Consider the following 18,705-nt stretch of genomic DNA (forward strand, 5'->3'; position numbering starts at 1 on the left):
CTGAAAATGTCAAACATAGGTTTTCATTTAAATACATATAAAGTTGTATCACAAAAGTACATATATGAAAAATAAGCCATCACATCATTGCTGTTTTATAAGTGATAACACTAAACCTAATTCTGTAATTGTTCAGGACACCCCTTATGCTGTCGGTTCTCAATGGGCACACGGACTGTGTATACTCACTACTGAACAAAGGAGCAAATGTAGATGCCAAAGATAAGTGGGGAAGGACAGCATTGCACAGAGGGGTGAGCCAAAATTAAACATAAATACATTATGTGCGTGTGCCCTCCCCACACACAGTGTATTTAATACACCCAAATTATTTTTGCAGGCAGTGACAGGCCATGAAGAGTGTGTAGATGCATTACTTCAACATGGTGCTAAGTGCTTACTACGGGACAGCAGGGGTCGGACACCCATACACTTGTCTGCGGCCTGTGGACACATTGGAGTTCTTGGAGCCCTTTTGCAGTCAGCAACATCTATGGATGCAAATCCAGCCATAGTAGACAATCATGGGTATACAGCACTTCACTGGGCTTGCTACAATGGTTAAGTATCAGATAAAAACCTGTATTGAGTGTCTTCCTACTAGGTACTAAGTTTAAAAAAAAGTCCTTTACCTTGCTAAAGAAAAGTCACTCATTTGCAAAAGTGTTTGAGATAAGCCTTTATATATATTTTTTTCTTTCAACTCACTTAGATGGAAGTCTAATAATCATACCACAGTAGCCAGATTGTCTCTGAGTCAAAGGAATTACCATACATTGCCACTGAAGTTCAGTTTGTTTTTATAATAATGAATTTTCACATTTTATGAGTTTAATATACTGAGACAGTATCCACAGATATGAATTTTATGTAAAAATCAGTGAGATAAATTTTTAAGGCATTTTTTTATTTTTTGGTTTGGTTTGTTTTTTTAAGACAGGGTTTCTTTGTGTAGACCAGGCTGGCCTCAAACTCAAAGATCTACCCATCACTGCCTCGAGAATGCTGGGATTAAAGGCATGTGTTAGTACTACCTCGCTAAAGCCAGGTTTTGTTGGCTGATTTTTTTTTTTTTCAGTGTATCAACAGTGTCAATTAACCATTAAAAAATTTGTAAAGAAGTATGTTTCCTAAGGTAGAAAATGTACTTATTCTTTGGAGATTGACTTTTGTCTTTTCACATTTCTTATCAGGCCTATATGAGGAATGCTTTTCTTCCTCTATCATTGAAGAAATTAGGTGTTCTAAGTACATTCTATATAAGAAACAGAAGTTTCCACAAATGGCATGCCTGCTTGCCTTTTAAAAAAACAGATGTGTCTGATTTTCAGACAAGCACAATTTTAGTGATTCTGAATTCAGCTGGAAGAAATGAATGTTAATGCATTCTAGGAAATTGTCCTATGTGTACTATTTTAGAACGGAACATACAGTTTATTAATTGAAAAGGAAAGCTGCAAAACAAAATATACCATTTGAACTGTAAAAAAAAAAAAAAAAAAGTGTGCAGGCAGGTGTATATGCCTAGAAATTTTCTAGAGCTTTTGAGATCATTAGTTACGTTAGTTATTGTCTAAGGAGTGGAGCTACGTTCAACCAGGAATTTAAACTTTTTCCTTCTAGATACTTCTAGGTATTTGAGATTGTTGCAAGTATGTCTTGTATTTTAATATCTAGTTTTTATGCACCTATTAGGTCATGAGACATGTGTGGAACTACTTTTAGAACAGGATGTTTTCCAGAAAATAGATGGAAATGCTTTCAGTCCACTGCATTGTGCTGTGTAAGTAAAAACATAGTGAATCGAATTTATTGGGGTGTTTTAAGAAACACTGTTAACTGTGAGACTGATCTCCTTGTTATTTATTTTGTCCAGGATCAATGACAATGAAGGTGCTGCTGAGATGCTTATTGATACCTTAGGAGCCAGCATTGTAAATGCCACAGATTCAAAGGGAAGGTAGGATTCCAATTAGTATCATCCAATATTACTTTCAATAAGAGAAAATACAGTAACTATTGACCTTCTGTTTGAAAGCTTATAGAGAATTCACAATTAATTGAGAACAGGATTTTGCAAATGTAAATTATAAAGTCTTAAATTTTTCACATTAGGAAATTCTATTTTTTGTCACTATTTTAAAATATAAAGGTTACTCTCCTGTTTGAAGAAATAATGATTTTAAACCCAGAGAAAATTGCTTAAAAAGTTAACAGTTTTCTAAATTGGATTACAGATTGAAAAAAAACAATATAACAGTTGTAATAGGTAATAGTTGGGGAGTAAACATTTATTTCTTATAAGTTTTATTTAATGATATAGTGTTAACAGTCTTATGTAGCTCATCCTTATTTTAGGCAAGTTGTAGTTTAAAACTTTTAGATTATTTAAAGTATACATATCTAAAATAGAAATTAGTTCCATTGACTTATTTGTTTCTTAGCAATGCTTTTGTAATGTAATAGGTAAAGCCTTGAAAAAATGTTTGTTCTAAATTAAGGAATAATTGTTTCTAGTGTATGTGCCATTTAGCTTGTGTCCTGTATTTTACTGTGTCTCAGAACTCCTCTCCATGCCGCTGCCTTCACAGACCATGTGGAGTGTTTACAGCTGCTGCTCAGCCAGAATGCTCAGGTCAATTCTGCAGACTCTACCGGAAAAACACCTCTTATGATGGCTGCAGAAAACGGACAAACCAATACAGTTGGTAAAGAAACTGTTTAGAGATGGCTGAGGCAGTAAAATTGCCTCTAGTTTAAGGGCCAGCCTTGGTTACATTGTATCTCCATAAGAAAGGAAACACTGTTTAGAACCAAGCTTGGTTTGCTCCTGTAAACTCAGCTGCCCAAGAGCCTCTCAGAAGATTAGAAATAGAAGGCCACTCTGGGCTAGGTAGTAAAGCAACCCACGAATTAAAAAATGAGGGAAGAGGGAAGCTGCGTAAGAATTCCTTGAATTCTGTTCCCTGTGTGTAACTAGATTCCCAGTGCTCACCATTCCACATTTTCATTTTGGAGCATTGCCCTTACTAGCTGAAAAGCTTTCTTTACCAAGGTAGTTAAACCTCATGATTTAATAACATTGGCTGTGGAATCAACGCATGAGTGTGAATCCTAGATCTAATTAAGTGACCTCCTGCCTCAGTTTTTCACTTACAAAATGAGAAAAATGACACCATCTGCTTTAAAAGATCATGTGAGGGTTAAATAAGTTCCTATAAATCTAGAGTACTTTAAACAGTGTTTGAAATTTATTAACATCCAAAATATTAATTGTTGCTACTATCTGATTTGCATAAGAATATAAAAGTTCCCTATAATTATATGGTAATATGCATTATAATGTTTATCTTGCAATTAAGTATTTGCAAGAGGGATATTTTTTGCTCTGTGTCTTCATTTCTCTACAGTGAGTTACTGGTAATTTAAGAAACATGTTCATAGGCATAAGAATTGATGCACTTTTTCCTCCCAGAGATGCTGGTCAGCAGTGCTAGTGCAGATCTGACATTACAAGATAAGAGTAAAAACACCGCCCTTCATTTGGCTTGTGGCAAGGTATGTATATAGTTTAAGGATGGGTTCTCCTAGTTACTGTTGATTGGCCTTTTTTTCAGTTCACTAAAATGAACAGAAGTAGGAAGCAAACCTAATGATTACTTAGGTAGGGCTGGGGGGTTACAGGGGAGTGTTGGCTTACTAGGTTTTGAAATACAAACCTGCTTTTGCTTTTTTTTTTTTTTTTTTTTTCCGAGATAGTGTTTTTCTGTGTAGCCCTGGCTATCCTGGAACTCACTCTGTAGACCAGGCTGGCCTCGAACTCAGAAATCCACCTGCCTCTGCCTCCCAAGTGCTGGGATTAAAGGCGTGCACCACCACCGCCCAGCCGTTTGAAATACAAGCTTAACACTTGGTATTCACCTGTCTTCTTATTCCCATTTCTGATACTTGTGAGTAGATACTTAAGACATTAGCTTAGAAAAATTGTATATATGTGTAATATTGTACATATATTAGAGATGGTTGGATTCATATGTTTATTCTTAATAGTGTGATTTTTTTTTTCAAGAGCTATTTTTCACAATTTTAGGGTCATGAAACTAGTGCCTTGTTAATTCTGGAAAAGATAACAGATAGAAACCTCATCAATGCAACCAACGCAGCCTTGCAAACGTGAGTACTTTTAGTGTCTAACTAAATTTAGTGATCTCTACAATTTTAAAAAAAGGTAAATGCACTTTTAAAACTGTGACAAATAGATTAGTACAAACCATTTAAAGAATAGTTTTTACAATTGTCAGAACTCATTTCTGAAATCATATAACTAAAAGTTCTAATACTTAAATATTTTTTAACATTGCAACATTGTTGCGATTTGAAATTACAACATTGATAATGAGTTTTTTTCTCAGTCTGTTTATTCATGTAATTTTCTAAAGGAAGGTAGTGCTATTCTGTATATTATCAAAATCAGCTGAAAAGTGCTATTCATTCTAGCTGTATGAAGATAAGAAGCTTTCTCTCTCTCTCTCTCTCTCTCTCTCTCTCTCTCTCTCTCTCTCTCTCTCTGTGTGTGTGTGTGTGTGTGTGTCTCTCTCTGTGTGTGTGTGTGTGTGTGTGTGTGTTTGTGAACTTAAAGAAGTTTCAGAAAGAATCAGCCTCTGAGCATAAGCAGTAAGACTTGAGTTTGACTGAGATCTTAAACCCATGACACCCATCATTCTCTTTGAATTTCCATTGGTTTTAAAAAAGAAAAAGAAAAAGATTGGAATAGTTTACATTCTGGGTTCAGTCAAATCCCTCAAAGGTCCAAAAGTTAGTCACTGGGCCAATAAACATCTTTTAAAGACTATTTGAATTTGTGATACTGGCAGTATGTAGCTCATCTAGTCCCAGTGGACACATCTATAAAATAATCCTGCACCTAAGATTCCAGGATCATTGTGAAACTGGGGCCCGAAAGATGGTAAGAGCCAGAGAGTAGGGGAATTTTTTGTGAGAGTGTGCCATGTAATAAGATCATAAGCTACACCTAGAAAGTCTTGCCAAAATGACTGCCTCAACATGACCTCAACAAGGACAACAATAGCCATGCAAAGTGGACCATGGTAAGCCAGGAAGCCTCAGCCCCTTACAAAGAACTACCACTGGTACCTAAGGAATACAGAGAGTATGAAATGATCTTCTCTATGGACAAGTACATCAATACCAATGGTCATCCCTGAAGAATCTATGTAATATATACAAGTAGCATTATACCGACCCAGCAGGTCATACATATGAATATATTTGTATATACACATATATATGGAATAGCAATAAATGAAAAAAGAGCATGAATTTGGAAGAAAGCAACGAGGAGTATATGGGAGGGGTCTAGAGGAAGGAAAGGGAAGGGGAAATGATGTAATTATAACTCAAAAATACAAGAAATTTATATATATAATTTTAAAAAAGAATGTAGTTCTTGGCTAACCCTTTGAATATGGAGACTTAGAAGGTACAGTAGATTTAATGATGTCAGGAAACTACTACTGGTGAGCAAGACTGAGCTTTCTGTGGAGGTGCTGCTCTCCCTCCTGCCTTCACTGATTGAGAGCTAGGGAGCTCAGCTTTGTATCTCAAGGTCTTCAAAACTTGGCCAAGTGTTCGTTGGCAGCCAGGTATGTATCTGTGCGTTCACTGCACATATATGTACAATTTTTCCCTACAGACCTCTGCATGTTGCTGCCCGAAATGGGCTCACAATGGTTGTTCAAGAGCTCCTGGGGAAAGGAGCAAGTGTGCTTGCTGTGGATGAGAATGGTAAGTAGGCTCCATGGGCTTTCCATGGGCGAGCTTGGTTGGAGTTTTTTGATGGTGCATCTTTGAAGTACAGTGAAGCTTAGTGGGTTTCTTAATTGGGCAAAGAAGAGTGTTGGAATTAATACTGAGTTCTATGTAGTAGAAAACTAAGAGCAAGAGAAACAAGCAAAGTATGTCTGATAGGTGAGCTTCTGAATTCACATATCTTCTGTTAGATCAAGCTTGATATTTCCTATTTGCTCGCCACTGTTATTCATTTTGGAATCCAGGGTTTTGTTCTTTTAACAAATATTTACCAAAGCCCTACTAATGTGTCTTATTCATAGACAAAGCCAGTCCTTCTACTCTTAAGTTGGATGCTGTCCCCTTTTTCCTGTTAGAGATGATCACTTTAGCAATCACTCCCTGTTAATGTCACTTTGTGTGTTTGGTGTTGGAATCAAGTACTGTGAGTGAGTACTCTGCCACTGAACTGCACCCCCACCCCAAGCCTCTCACCCCTCAGTAGAAAAATATTAGTTCTGCTGTCTGAAAAATCACTAATCTCACACCCTCTGCCAGCTGCTGCTCTGTCTGCCATTGCAGCAGAACTACTCAAGAACTGGCTTTCTATAGGCAGGCCTCAGTCCCCACCACACTGTACAACTCTTTCCCATCAGGGTTCCTGATGGTTCTCCTCAGTGTTCAGTCAGATCTTGTTTCACTTGGCAGGCCAGTTTGGGTCTGTGAGTACTCCTTTCTCCTTGGTAAACTTTCTTTACTTGGCTTTTAGGGACTCCGCACCAATGCTGGAGAGTTCTGAAGTCTAGTTTTTGCTGCTTTCCTTGTCTGTCTATGTTTGCCCTCTAGATGATCCTCTCCAACCCTTGATTCTAAAACTTCCTTGCTGAGACTTGGTAACTTTTTATTTAGGAATGACTTTCCCAGTGTCTGCATTCATATGTCTGTCTAGCTGCTTAATTAATAATATCATATAGATGTCTAATAGAACTGTCAGCCCTTTTTCCTTACCCACTGCAGACTTACCCTTCCAACAGCCATCCTGGTTTCAGTTGATGACAGTTCCCTTCTTCATAGCTTGAAGAATTGTCCTTGGTTCCTCTCTCATACCCACTGTACAGTGCATCAGCTTTGCTACTGATTCTTCCTTTAAAGTAAGTGCAGTATCTGTCCTTCTTTTTCTCTGCTTACTACCCTCACAGGTAATTCTTAAAACACATAAGAAATGTTTGTCCCATTAGTTTATTTATAGTTCACAGTGAACTCCGAAGTACTCCACTCCTTTCCAAGCTTGTTTCCTATCCCTGTCCTTTCTGCTTCGCTCTTCCCTTCCAGCTTCTCTACCGTGGAAGCAGTGCACACATTATAATCTTTGTTTTAGCTCTGTCTTCTGCCCGGAACACTCTGATCTGCAGGTGTTCTTTGATTAAATCCTTTACCTATTTCAAATCATAGCTCAAATTTCATCCTTTCCATGAAAGCTTAATTCCACTAACCTATCTGTGTTACAGCACCTTAGTCCCAGTCAACCTGATCGAACTGTCTGTGTAACTTACTGGATATAATGTGCTTTGTTTCATGTTGAAGTGTGTCTCCTCCATAAGAATGTGTATGCACTCCATATGACCAGAGGATCATCTTTGTTGTCTGTGTTCACTGATAGTTTCTGAGTGTTAGAAGGGCTCAGGATCCAGTTACATGTATAATTATACCAAAGCTGTCAAGTTGAGAGGTGTCTGTGTGGCATCAGTATGACACAGTCTCCTTCCTATACAGGCACATTAAAGAGGCTTGACCCATCTTTACCGATCAGATGAGACATTCCAAGACAGCACATGGAGAGGGAACCTTTTTTTTAATTAATAATTTTTTCATATGATGTATTTTGACCATTCCTCTCCCAGTTCTTCCCAGATCCGTCTCTCCCTACCTACCCAATTTTATGTTTCCCTCTCTCTTCCCCCCTCCCTCAATAATAAACAGGAGACACAGACACACAAAATAACCAATAAGATAAAAAAATATCTAAAGCAAAATGGGACATAAAGTCCTACAAAATATTAAAAGATATTTAAAAATACAAAAATAATAGTCATTGACCAACTACTCATGGACGTGGGGCCTGCCCTGATGTGTGATTAATATATACTCAGTGAAACTCTAGTAGAGAAACTGATTTTTTTCCTTTGCCAGTGGTTGTGAATTACAGATAGCTTCTTCACTAGAGATGGAGAGCCTTGGAGTCATCCATTTATTCTGGCTCTTAAAAACTTTCTTCCTCCTCTTCCACAGAGAGCCTTGAAGGGAGAGGTTTGATGAAGACATTCTACTTAGTATTAAATGTTCCAAAGCCTCTGAGTGTGCACATGGTCCAGTTGCAGGTTTCTGTGTTAGTTTGGAGAGAACCCTGCTCTCTTTTTCCTATTGAGAGGTAGAACTTGAGATGAGTGCAGATGGTAGAACAAGTTTGTCTTGAATTAGGAAATTTCCTCAGAACGGAGCAACAAGACCAGAAGGTGTAATGACTCTTGGAGAGGTAGATGGCCTCAAACCTGAGGAGACTGAGTTCTGCTCTGCTGCCCTCACATCCCTCTTAATATAAGAATTATATGAAAACGTAAGGGGGCTTCCAGTCCCTCGCTGGGCAGTATTTCTGGCATTTTACAGCAGCAATGCTGCTGGAACAGATTTATGATTCAATCACCACCCTAGGAAAGAACTTAGAGATGTAGATTGTCAGCTATGACCACCAGAAAACATTTGTAAAAATAAAATTGTTAGTGAAGCTAGGTTAAGATGTTTTTACTACAGGCTCTTATGAAAAAAATCTTAGAAAGCAGACTGAAGTTCAGAAAGACACACTCTTATTTTCCAAGTAGAGGAACTTGGAATGAAAAATGTGGGTATGATCACGGGTTCTTTGGGATTTGATGAAGGAGAGATAAGTAGTATTTGAAGAGGAAGTCATATCCATTGAAGCTTGGGAACCTTGTGTGGATGGCACTTGAGCCAAAAATACAGGAGCAGAGTCTGAAGTTCATTTGGGGACATATGCAAACTGAATGAAACTAAGCAATTAAATGTAAGAATCTGAAGCCCGAAAGCAAAATCTAGATATTTCTAGAAATGAAACTGCTTGCATAGATTTAAATGCAGAAATAAAAACATTAATATTTGATCACATCTTGCACATTATGATAGCTATGTAGATATGTAGATCTTTCTTGACTATTTCTAAGAGTTTTTATCTTTTTTAAGAAGTTAAAAAGAGGACAGGTGTGATGGCACATACCTTTCATCTCAGAACTCACAAGGCAGAGGCAGAACAATCTCTGAGTTCAAGGATGGTCTGGTCTACATAGCAAGTTCCAGGACAGCCAAGACTACACAGAGACACTCTGTCTTAAACACACACACACACACACGAAATGGAAAGGATAATAAACCTGTTACTAAAGGTCTCTAGTGGTGACCTACGTATCCTCTTAATACCCTTTAAAGTATTTCATAGTAATGTGGCTTTTTTCACAAGTTAAATGAATATCAATCTCATTTTATGATTGTGTAGAGTTATTTGTAAGTTAGCCAGTAGTAACAGTTTGATGATTAATTATCTTCTAAAGACTAAATAATGACAACATAAGCCACATGCTGGTGACTTACTCCTTTAATCCCAGCACTTGACAGAGGCAGGCAGCTCTCAAGTTTGAAGCTAGCCTGGTCTACACAGCTAGTTCCAGGGCATCCAGGGATACACAGAGAAATACTGTCTTGAAAAACAAAAAGGACAAGATGAAGGAACCAGTACATTCTGTGCCTTTGTTCACTCCCAAGAATGGAGTTAGTGGTATTGAAATGTGTTTTCTAAAGAAGAAAGAAATGTTACATATTCATGGAATGTCCTTAAGGAGTTTCTTATTCTATAACCACACCAACTCAGGTAGAAGAGAGGCGTCTGTTTACAGTTACGTTCTTTCTACAAATACTGCTAGGAGGTGCATTCCCATGTATGAAGGCACTCTGTCCTGTCCGATGACTTGGCTTCTGCTTGCTAGTATCAGAGAAACAATAGCTGCTACCTTCATAGTTTCAGCAGAACCTTGGGAAGACATGAGAATAAAGCCCTCGATCAGGCATTTTGAGGAGGTGATTTAATTGAGTCATGCTTGTCCTTTATCCACTGTTGCCCATCCTTTCAGGTAATTAGCTAGTTGTTCCTTTACCTTCATCATAATAATGAAAATAGGAAGAGGTAGAAAAACCAAATGCCCAGTAATTAAATATATATACACTGTGGTATGCTCATATATTGGAGTACTATACAGCAGTGAGCTATCTGACTGTAGTTACCTGTGACAATATTAGGTCTCACATCATTAGACAAAAGAAATCAAATTTTAAAATATGTATACTATATGCTTCCATGTATTGGTTCAAAAAACTGGGCAACAAGGAAATTGTTACCACAGAAAGAAAAGGTCAGGATAGTGGTTACTACTATGGAAGAGGAAAAGACATGTAATATTTGTAGTATACTGGTAATGTTCTCTTTCTGTGTTCTCATTCTGACTGGTGGCTATATCATTATCTGGTTTGTGATAAATCATCCTATTTTAAAAACAAACTACATCTTTTAAAGTACATATGTGTGTGGCTGCTAACACAAGAGCACAGTAATATGAGAAACAGTGCAACAATAAGCAAAGCTAGTCCAGATTTAAGATGTCTATGACATTAGCACCTTTTAGCTCCACATGACTTAAAACAAGAGAACCTAAAACTTGATGTGGCAGAGTTGAAACTTGCCGTCACAGTGGTATGTTTACCGTCGTCTCCCATCTCAGTCACAAGCTTAGCTCTTTGCCAACCAAGGTACCATATGCTTTCTCCATGGCTTTCCTGTTGATGCTTGGTGTTGCGGCTCTTTATGTTTGCGGAAATTTTTCTGCTAGGACAAAAGGAAATGCTTGTCTGAGATTCTGGGCTTTTACTGTTTCGTTTAGTTTATCATTTCCTTACATGGATGTATCTGCCCAGTGGGTCCTAGGAACTCATGTTTTCAGCAGTGGAATTTTAAGTGCATTCCACCATGCCTGACTTATTTTACATGAATCCAGGATTGAACTTAGGTCTTCATGCTTACAAGGTACTTAACCCACTGAGCCATCTCCCCCCACCCCCAAAGCCATTGTCTTCATCTGAGGCTGACTGACAAACATACTAAAATTTTGACTTCTGTAATTCAGTTGGTAAATAGTTAGTGATCATCTCTTTAATGCTTAATTCATATACTTCCATGTTTAGATGTTCACCATATAAAAGTTAACTTATACAGGTAAGAATTACAGTAATCCTCAACTCGCTGTTCTAAAGGGAAATCGGCTGATTTGGGTTTATTGGTGTTTTTCTTCTCTTTATTATTTTTTTTTTTTATTGGATGTTTTATTTACATTTCATATGTTGTTCCCTTACCCCATCCCCCACCCACCCAGGAACCCCGTATCCCCTCACCCCTCCTCCTCCTTCTCTGTGGATGTAACCTCTATCTACCCCCCCACTCCCACCTCCCCACCCTCAGAATTCCCACCCCCTGGGGCGTCCAGCCTTCATGAGGTCAAGGTTCTCTTCTCTTTATTCTAAGAGTACTCTGTCTTTCCTGAGTTGGGTTGGAGATTGGTAAGTCGTGAGATGTTAGGAGAAGTATCCATTGTGAGGCTTTAGTTCCCTCTTCTGTTATTTAGTGTGAAAGCTCTCCTTCTACCCCACATTCTTAGCATTGTATCTCTTTCTGCTTACTAGACAGTTGTGAATTTACCTACTCAAAGAATCACAAAAATCTGTGTGTGAAGATTGCAGAGCTTAGGATGGTAACTTTTAAATTTTAAATTCAATTCTAGGCTACACCCCAGCTTTGGCCTGTGCTCCCAATAAGGATGTGGCTGACTGCCTGGCTCTCATTTTGGCCACCATGATGCCTGTCTCATCGAGTAGCCCATTGACATCCCTGACATTCAATGCCATTAACCGTTATACCAACACCTCAAAAACAGTTAGCTTTGAAGCCTTGCCTATCATGAGGAATGAACCCAGCTCCTACTGCAGTTTCAACAACATTGGTGGGGAACAGGAGTACTTGTACACTGAGGTGGACGAGCTCAACGACTCTGACTCTGAGACCTACTGAAAGGCTGAGCGAGCTGCCGCTCCAAGGGAGTTCTGACACTGAAACTTCAAACCGGGCTTTTTCAGGAAAAAAGCACTTTTCTTATCATACACAGATTCAACCTGAAGAAAGATCACACAGTGAACAAATAGAAGAAATGCGATGACATTAGGAAGAGGAGTCTTAAAGGCAAGTTTTGCAAAAGGAACTTCTAGAATCTTAATAATGACTTGACCAGTGGAAAACACAGTGATGTCGATTGCTTTGTGGGATCGTTTAATTGGCTTTGCAGTGCCAGAAATTGGGACACTGCTCCCTGACCTGCTTACATGAGCAACACTGCTGTAAAGAAAGAGATAAAACACTAGACTAAATTTTACCCATAAAATTACAGCTAAATTTAAATGCAATAAAAGTTTGGTATAATAGGCATTATGTACACACCAAATTGCCAAGGACCAAATAACATACAGATTTTTTTAATTTGAACTCCATTTTGTGGAAACGGAAATAGATGAAATGAGAGATCATCTAAAGCAAACTTCAGTGCTTCTGAAAGTAAAGCCAGATTTGGGTTGATGTTGATTTTTATAAAGAAAACATCTCAGAGTCTCCCGGTACTGTATGGAACCATGAGAGGAAGCAGATGTATTTTTAAATTTTTTTATATAAAAGTTTTTAATTCCAGTTTTTATAGACTTCAAAACCAGCTGACTGGGTGCAGTGTGGTTGAAAGTACTAGAGACAGACGCAGATGAGGTCAGGGCTATTGCCCACATTTGAGTGGTTTGGTTTTAAATTGAACTATTTTTGTTTGAGGAATTCCATGGAGGAAATTTTTTAATGAAATTAAAAAACAGACTATTTCACCTCTTGTAACCCAGTTGTCCTGGGGAGAGAACTGTCTGGGCCTCTCCGTGCATGGCACACCTGCATTACGTCAGTACTTTGGGACCTCCACCTTTTGGTTGAAGGAATTCTGTTGTCATTTATTTTAATCTTTGAACTTTGCAAAACAAGAATCAAAATTTAAAAAAATTTTAAAGACTTTTGTTATGAAACATTGTTGAAAGCTGATTTTGAATTCTATACAAAATGGGATTTTAAATGTTTTATGTAAAAGAAAATATTGTAAAACTATGTCTGCCTCTCATGCTTTAAAACAGTACTGGAAGGTTCTTGAATACATCCTTTCTTTTGTTGTTGTTGTTTATTGTTTTAAGACAGGGTTCTCTCTATGTAGTCCTGGCTGTCCTAGAACTTGCTTTGTAGACCAGGCTGACCTCGATCTCACAGAAATCGACCTGCCTCTGCTTCCCAAGAGCTGGGATTAAAGGTGTGCACCACCACTGCCTGCCTTCAGATGTTTTCTTTATAAAAATCAACAGCAAACTATTTGGCTTCATTTTCAGAAGCACTGCAGTTTGCTTTTAGATGGTGATTCATAAACAGAATCAGGTCATTTGGAAGGCATTCTATATTGGGCAAGATTTAAAATACTACAAGCTTTAGGTCCTACTGAGATCTAGAGTAGCAGGTTTGCAGCTTCTTACTGTCAGAGATTGCCTGCCAAATTGAAGACTGCCTTTCAGGTAATAACAGAAGAGGCTGACATTAGGCTAATTTTGAATGACACTTTTCTGTGGTTCTTTTACTGTAACTGTCACTTTCCCAATAACAATGATTTCACATTGGGGGCAGGAGTCTTAATAGAGCTGAGTAAAGTTCCATACATTGCAACAAAATGATGCCCAATTTCATCTTCTCCTTTTTGTATTGTGAAACTGGAACTTTATGGCATTGTAAATTATCAGCTGGTTTTTCTGAATATAAAGTGTGAAAACACAGAACAGTATTTTGATCTATTTGATAATTTTGTGGGTTTTTTGAAGAATTAATGAGCATGTACATAGAAATAGTGACTGCTTGAATACTGTATTTACTTGCACTCTTTCAGTACATCAAGATTCCTGTATATTTTAGAGTATAATAAAACACAGACGTGAGCTGTATTTAATGAATAATGTATTTGTATCTGTGCATATTACTTAAAAATCTATAAAGTTTCTAGGGCATTGATTACTAGATTTTAAGCATTTTTCTAAAATATTTACAAAATTATAAATATAATCTCCATCCTTTCTTTATAATATAAAGAAGTTGTAATGAACCCTTCCTAATTAATAGTGGGAGAAGGGTAAATATGCATTTTAAAAGACCGTAGACTACATTTTCTATTGTACCTTTTAAAAAAGAAAACTCAAGAGGATTCTAAAAGTATACCATATGTGTGCTTTCTCTTTCCTTTTAGGAATTCTCTTCTGAATTCCCTGAGGGAATTTTCTAGAATCTCAGAATTGAAAGAGACCTGAGGTTCATCCAGTCTAACCTCTTAACAAATGCAGGAGTCCCTTCTCCAAGGTTGTCTTTCCACCTTGAACACTTCAGTGACTCTACCTCACGAGCAGTCCATTCATTGTTGAGCAGCTCTGTTAGGAAGGTCTCCTTAATGGAGTTGAAGCCTCCCTCCCGGTAACTTCTGTCCTTGGGCCCAGCTTTGTCCTCCAAGAGAATGTGGGAAGGATGAATCTTCCACCCTCTGCCATGTCTTCTCTTTCACAGGCTGTTGACTCCCTTGCTGAAGTGATTTCCAGATGGACTCATTAGACACATTGTCTCCACATCTTTTGAAATCAAAGGTGTAGCTATAAAGTAACAAACTCATCTTTTCATTTTCCTCACATGTACGCAGAGATCAAGGTCTTGCATCACTCTAAGTAAATGATGCCAAAAGGGAAAACATTTGGGAGGTGGTTTATGCTGTTACCAGCCAACTGTTACCAACCAGAAAAGCTGTTCCTTTGCTTTGTGGTAGTTTGTCTCTAGCTTGACCAACCCACTTCCTTTGGTGTACTCTAAAAGAAGGAAATTCTGAAGTACTATCCCAGAAAGTGTTGACCAACACCGGTATTTGGAGTAAATCCAGGAGCAAAGCACAGCACCATACGTTACTTTATAGTTACATACACCTAGTGTGCACAAAGCATTGGACCAGGTTCTGTTGTGTTTTTATCCTCGCCCACAAGGGGAAAGCCTGTCAGCCTTTAACTTCTTCATGAAAGGTGACATCTGAGATATGTATTACAGTAATACCAGCTTCTGCTCAGAAACAACTTTGGGGGAGATAACAATGACAGGTAACCTCAAACAGTGCCATTTAGTTCAGAGATCTCTAAATGTAGCTGTAAATTTGGGGTTAATTTGGCTTCATATATTGGATCTTTTAAATGAAATAAAAATTTTTAATGCAAAAACTCAAGTGTCTTTCTTTTTTACATATAAAGAACTTTTCCCTTTAAAAAGTGTTAAGTTACGGCAGGTTTTCAGACAAGGTTTTTGCAGGTTGTTAGTGACTCTCATACAGCCTAGGATGAATTCCCGATTGTTGCTCTTCCAGGTCCAGGTACTGTGATTACAGGTATGTGCCTCCATACCCAGCTCTGACTTCTGTCCTTAAAAACTCAGTGGCTTCTTAGTAAAGTTATTTTAGACTTTTGAACTTACCGAAATGAATCTTTCAAATGTATCAACTCAACAAGTATGTGTTCCCTGCCTGCTGTGTACTTGGGTATCAGTGGGCAGAATAGTGGTGGTGTCCTTTAACAGCTAATGGTTTCATCAGGAGATGCTGTAAGCAGAAAGTGATAAAATAGGACTGAGGTAGCAGGAACAGGACATCTGAGAGAAGACAGCGGGCTTCATGGAGGAGGCAGCACAGAATCTGGACATTGAGGAACAAGTCTGACTAAAGGAGGTGAAGAAGGGCTAAGTGATGTCCTAGGTTTGGGAGCAGAACTCGTGGTCTGGAAGTGCCTGGAAGAGGGCAGTATGGGGACATGGTGCCCTTCAACACGGAACATTCCTGAGTGTGGAACAAGAGTGTAACAAGCTATACGGAGCTTATAACAGGCATAAAAACATAATTATTAATAGCTGGTTGGGGCAACAGATAAAGGAGTTTTAGTAATCTTTGAAACATCTCTGCAGGTAACAGTAACAGAAAAGGCTAGTACACTGTTGATCATGTACCAAGTAAAGACATAAATGCTTGAAATATGTTCTCTCTTAATCCCCATGACTAACTTTTGAGGTAGGTACTATTAATAGCATTTAGCACGTAGAAGATGATGAAATAACTTTTGATCACAGCCTTTATTTTTTAAAACATGACTTCAGCTGCAGGCAGTCCTCCGCCCAGAATGCTACCATGTTTGCTGATTTTCTGGTTTTTACTCTCATAGCTCACTATCTTTAGAATAAACAGGAATGTGGTCACAGCCGATACTGGACACCTGCTGCTTGCAACAGAGCCGAGGCTGTGGGTGTAGAGAAGTAAGGGGGAGAGGCTGTCACTCACCCTTGTGACAGAGTGAAGCCAGAGAGCCTGCCATCTGCTCACCTCAGTCACTGTTGCCATCTTAAGCAGCCTGTATCTCACTTGCTTAAAATAACTGTCATGCCTTTGTAGGTTGGCTGGCACCGGCTTGTTGGAGGGGCTGTTTCAAGCTGGGCCTTCCCAGGGCTTTGCCACCTCCTAGGAGCAGATCTTCACCTGTTTTATCTTGAGCCTGGGTTGAAATACAATAAGTTACATGGAAAGTATAAGCCTGGAAGGAATTCTGAGCACACCAACATTATTTGTCCTCTGTGCTATTGGGCTTTTAGCAAGTGGTATGGTAAACCCAGCCTCTAGGATAGGGGAGGGTGGTTTTGGAAGCCATTTCCACAGTTCATGTAGTCCTGAGATAGTGTGCTAGCCAGTTGATTGCACCTAGAAGTCTTCATTTCATTTCTGTACCCTCTTTTGTTCTGTGTCCCACCTCCTGTTTGTTTGTTTGTTTCCTGTGAGACAGGACATCAGACATGCTAATCCCCTGCCTCCACCTTCTGAGTGCTGCACAGGTGTGTATCACTTTCATGTTCCATTCTTGACTCCTATCTAATGTGGGTAGGATCTGGAGGTTGGAGAGGTTTGGGGAAGTGAGGAGGAATAATTTACCTCTGCCCACCACAGCCCCAAAAGAACTAGTCTCTCCTCGCAGCCCTGTGCCCAGCCCCTCCAAAGCAGAACTAGACTAAAGGGAGGTGAGAAGGTTTGGATAGTGGCTGCCTTTAAATCAGACAAGATGACGATGTACAGTGCTGTCTGATGGCAGCTCTCCACTGAGTCCCATCCCTGCCTCGTGCTATGGATTGTCGTTTCATTCTGGTTACCTCACTTGCATTCTGAACGCTGGTTGGTTTTTGTTGCTTATTGTTTAAAGAAAAAATGCCTTTTAGCATATTAATTATAGATTATGGGCTATATTTCTGTCTGCTATTTTTATATTAGTTTTGTTTTTACCAAGGCAAAAGGTTTTACTTCCCCAGAGGGTTTCTAATTCTGGGCCTGTCTGCTATCCTAATTAGATTTTGAAACAAAATTTGAGTAGTGATTTAAGCTTAAAATATTCCTTCCTATTTTAAACTAAAAAACAAGTTTCAGGTTTTTTCCATTAATTTATTTATTAACTTTACATCTGCATTGCAGCTCCCTCTCCTCTGAGAAGTGGGAGCACTCACCCCCACAACCCATGCCAATGACCATACAGGATGAAAGACAACTCATGGAATACAGCCCACAGGTTACCACAGCCACATAGGTGAGCCTTGACGTGCCATGGCCCCGAGGACCACGTGTCCTGAGGACATCATGCTGTATGGAGTTCTGCTCTGCTTGCTGCCCTCACATCTGTCTTAATCTAAGGATTGTATGAAAATGCTAAGTAAGGGGCTTCCAGTCCCTCACTGGGCAGTACTTCTGGTACTCACAATATTAAAGCTTGATCTCTTTCAGACATTGTTGCTGGAGCAGATTATGATTCAATCACCACCATAGGAAAGAACTTAGAGATGTCCACCACCCTTAGAAAACATTTGGAAAAATAAAACTGTTAGTGAGGCTAGGTTGAGATGTATTTACTACTAGCTCTTACGAAAAAAATCTTAGAAAGCAGACTGAAGTTCAGAAAGACACACTCTTATTAGTTAAGCTAGGACCTTTATAGTCAGGGAACAAGAACAATGGGCAGTGCTGGCTGACATGACTCTCACTGAGGCTGGACTGGTGATAATTGATTTCTTATACCCATTTTTGCCCTCGGCCTCCTGATATGATTTAATAAGAGTTGCATTCTGAGGGTTTAAGATAGATATGACTGATACTTATGTAAAAGCTTAGATTTGTGATTCTTTTAAGATTCTTAGATTACTTTTAAAGAGGAATAATAAAATAATTGTCTCTTTTTTTGTAACTGCAAATTGCTGCCTGCCAGTAAGAGAAACTGGCTGAGGAAAACTACTTTGCTTGCTTATACTTTGTTAGTCTATCTATAGTAAGTTGCTTAGTTACGGATGTCCATGGGTTTTGGGGAATAATTTTTCTTTACCTGTACTACTACATAATGTTATTTCTTGTAAAGATATTGGAGAACATATTGTTTTTTCATAGTCATTCACTAGAAGAAAACTAAAAGGTAATTGCATTGTAATTTTATACTGCTTAAAAGATTTTGATGAGATATATAAACTATGGAAGAAAAAATAAAGTGTGGGGGTTGGCACGTTGTTCCTTCTATCCATCAACTGTGTGTGTGTGTGTGTGTGTGTGTGTGTGTGTGTGTGTGTGTGTGTGTGTG

The 18,705-nt window shown here is 38.6% G+C and overlaps 1 protein-coding gene across 3 annotated transcripts in view; it reads left to right on the top strand.

Annotated features, from left to right (window-relative positions):
* The window catches only part of Ankrd28 (ankyrin repeat domain 28), a 157,510-nt gene extending 142,228 nt beyond the window's left edge, over positions 1-15,282 (top strand). The window contains exons 20-28 of one of the 3 annotated variants that reach the window (XM_028787483.1): positions 137-254; positions 341-560; positions 1,696-1,783; positions 1,877-1,960; positions 2,563-2,708; positions 3,476-3,558; positions 4,091-4,173; positions 5,714-5,805; positions 11,703-15,282. In XM_028787483.1, coding sequence (XP_028643316.1) covers positions 137-254; positions 341-560; positions 1,696-1,783; positions 1,877-1,960; positions 2,563-2,708; positions 3,476-3,558; positions 4,091-4,173; positions 5,714-5,805; positions 11,703-11,989 — 1,201 coding nt within the window. In that variant the 3' untranslated portion in view covers positions 11,990-15,282. Of the gene's footprint in view, positions 1-136; positions 255-340; positions 561-1,695; positions 1,785-1,876; positions 1,961-2,562; positions 2,709-3,475; positions 3,559-4,090; positions 4,174-5,713; positions 5,806-11,702 lie in introns of those variants that run through there. The other 2 variants (XM_028787482.1, XM_028787484.1) reach the window with 2 other exon arrangements.
* Positions 15,283-18,705: the final 3,423 nt, after the last annotated feature.

This window comes from Grammomys surdaster, unplaced genomic scaffold (genome assembly GCF_004785775.1).
Source record: "Grammomys surdaster isolate TR1022 unplaced genomic scaffold, NIH_TR_1.0 125669, whole genome shotgun sequence".
In the NCBI taxonomy this organism is placed as follows: Eukaryota; Metazoa; Chordata; class Mammalia; order Rodentia; family Muridae; genus Grammomys; species Grammomys surdaster.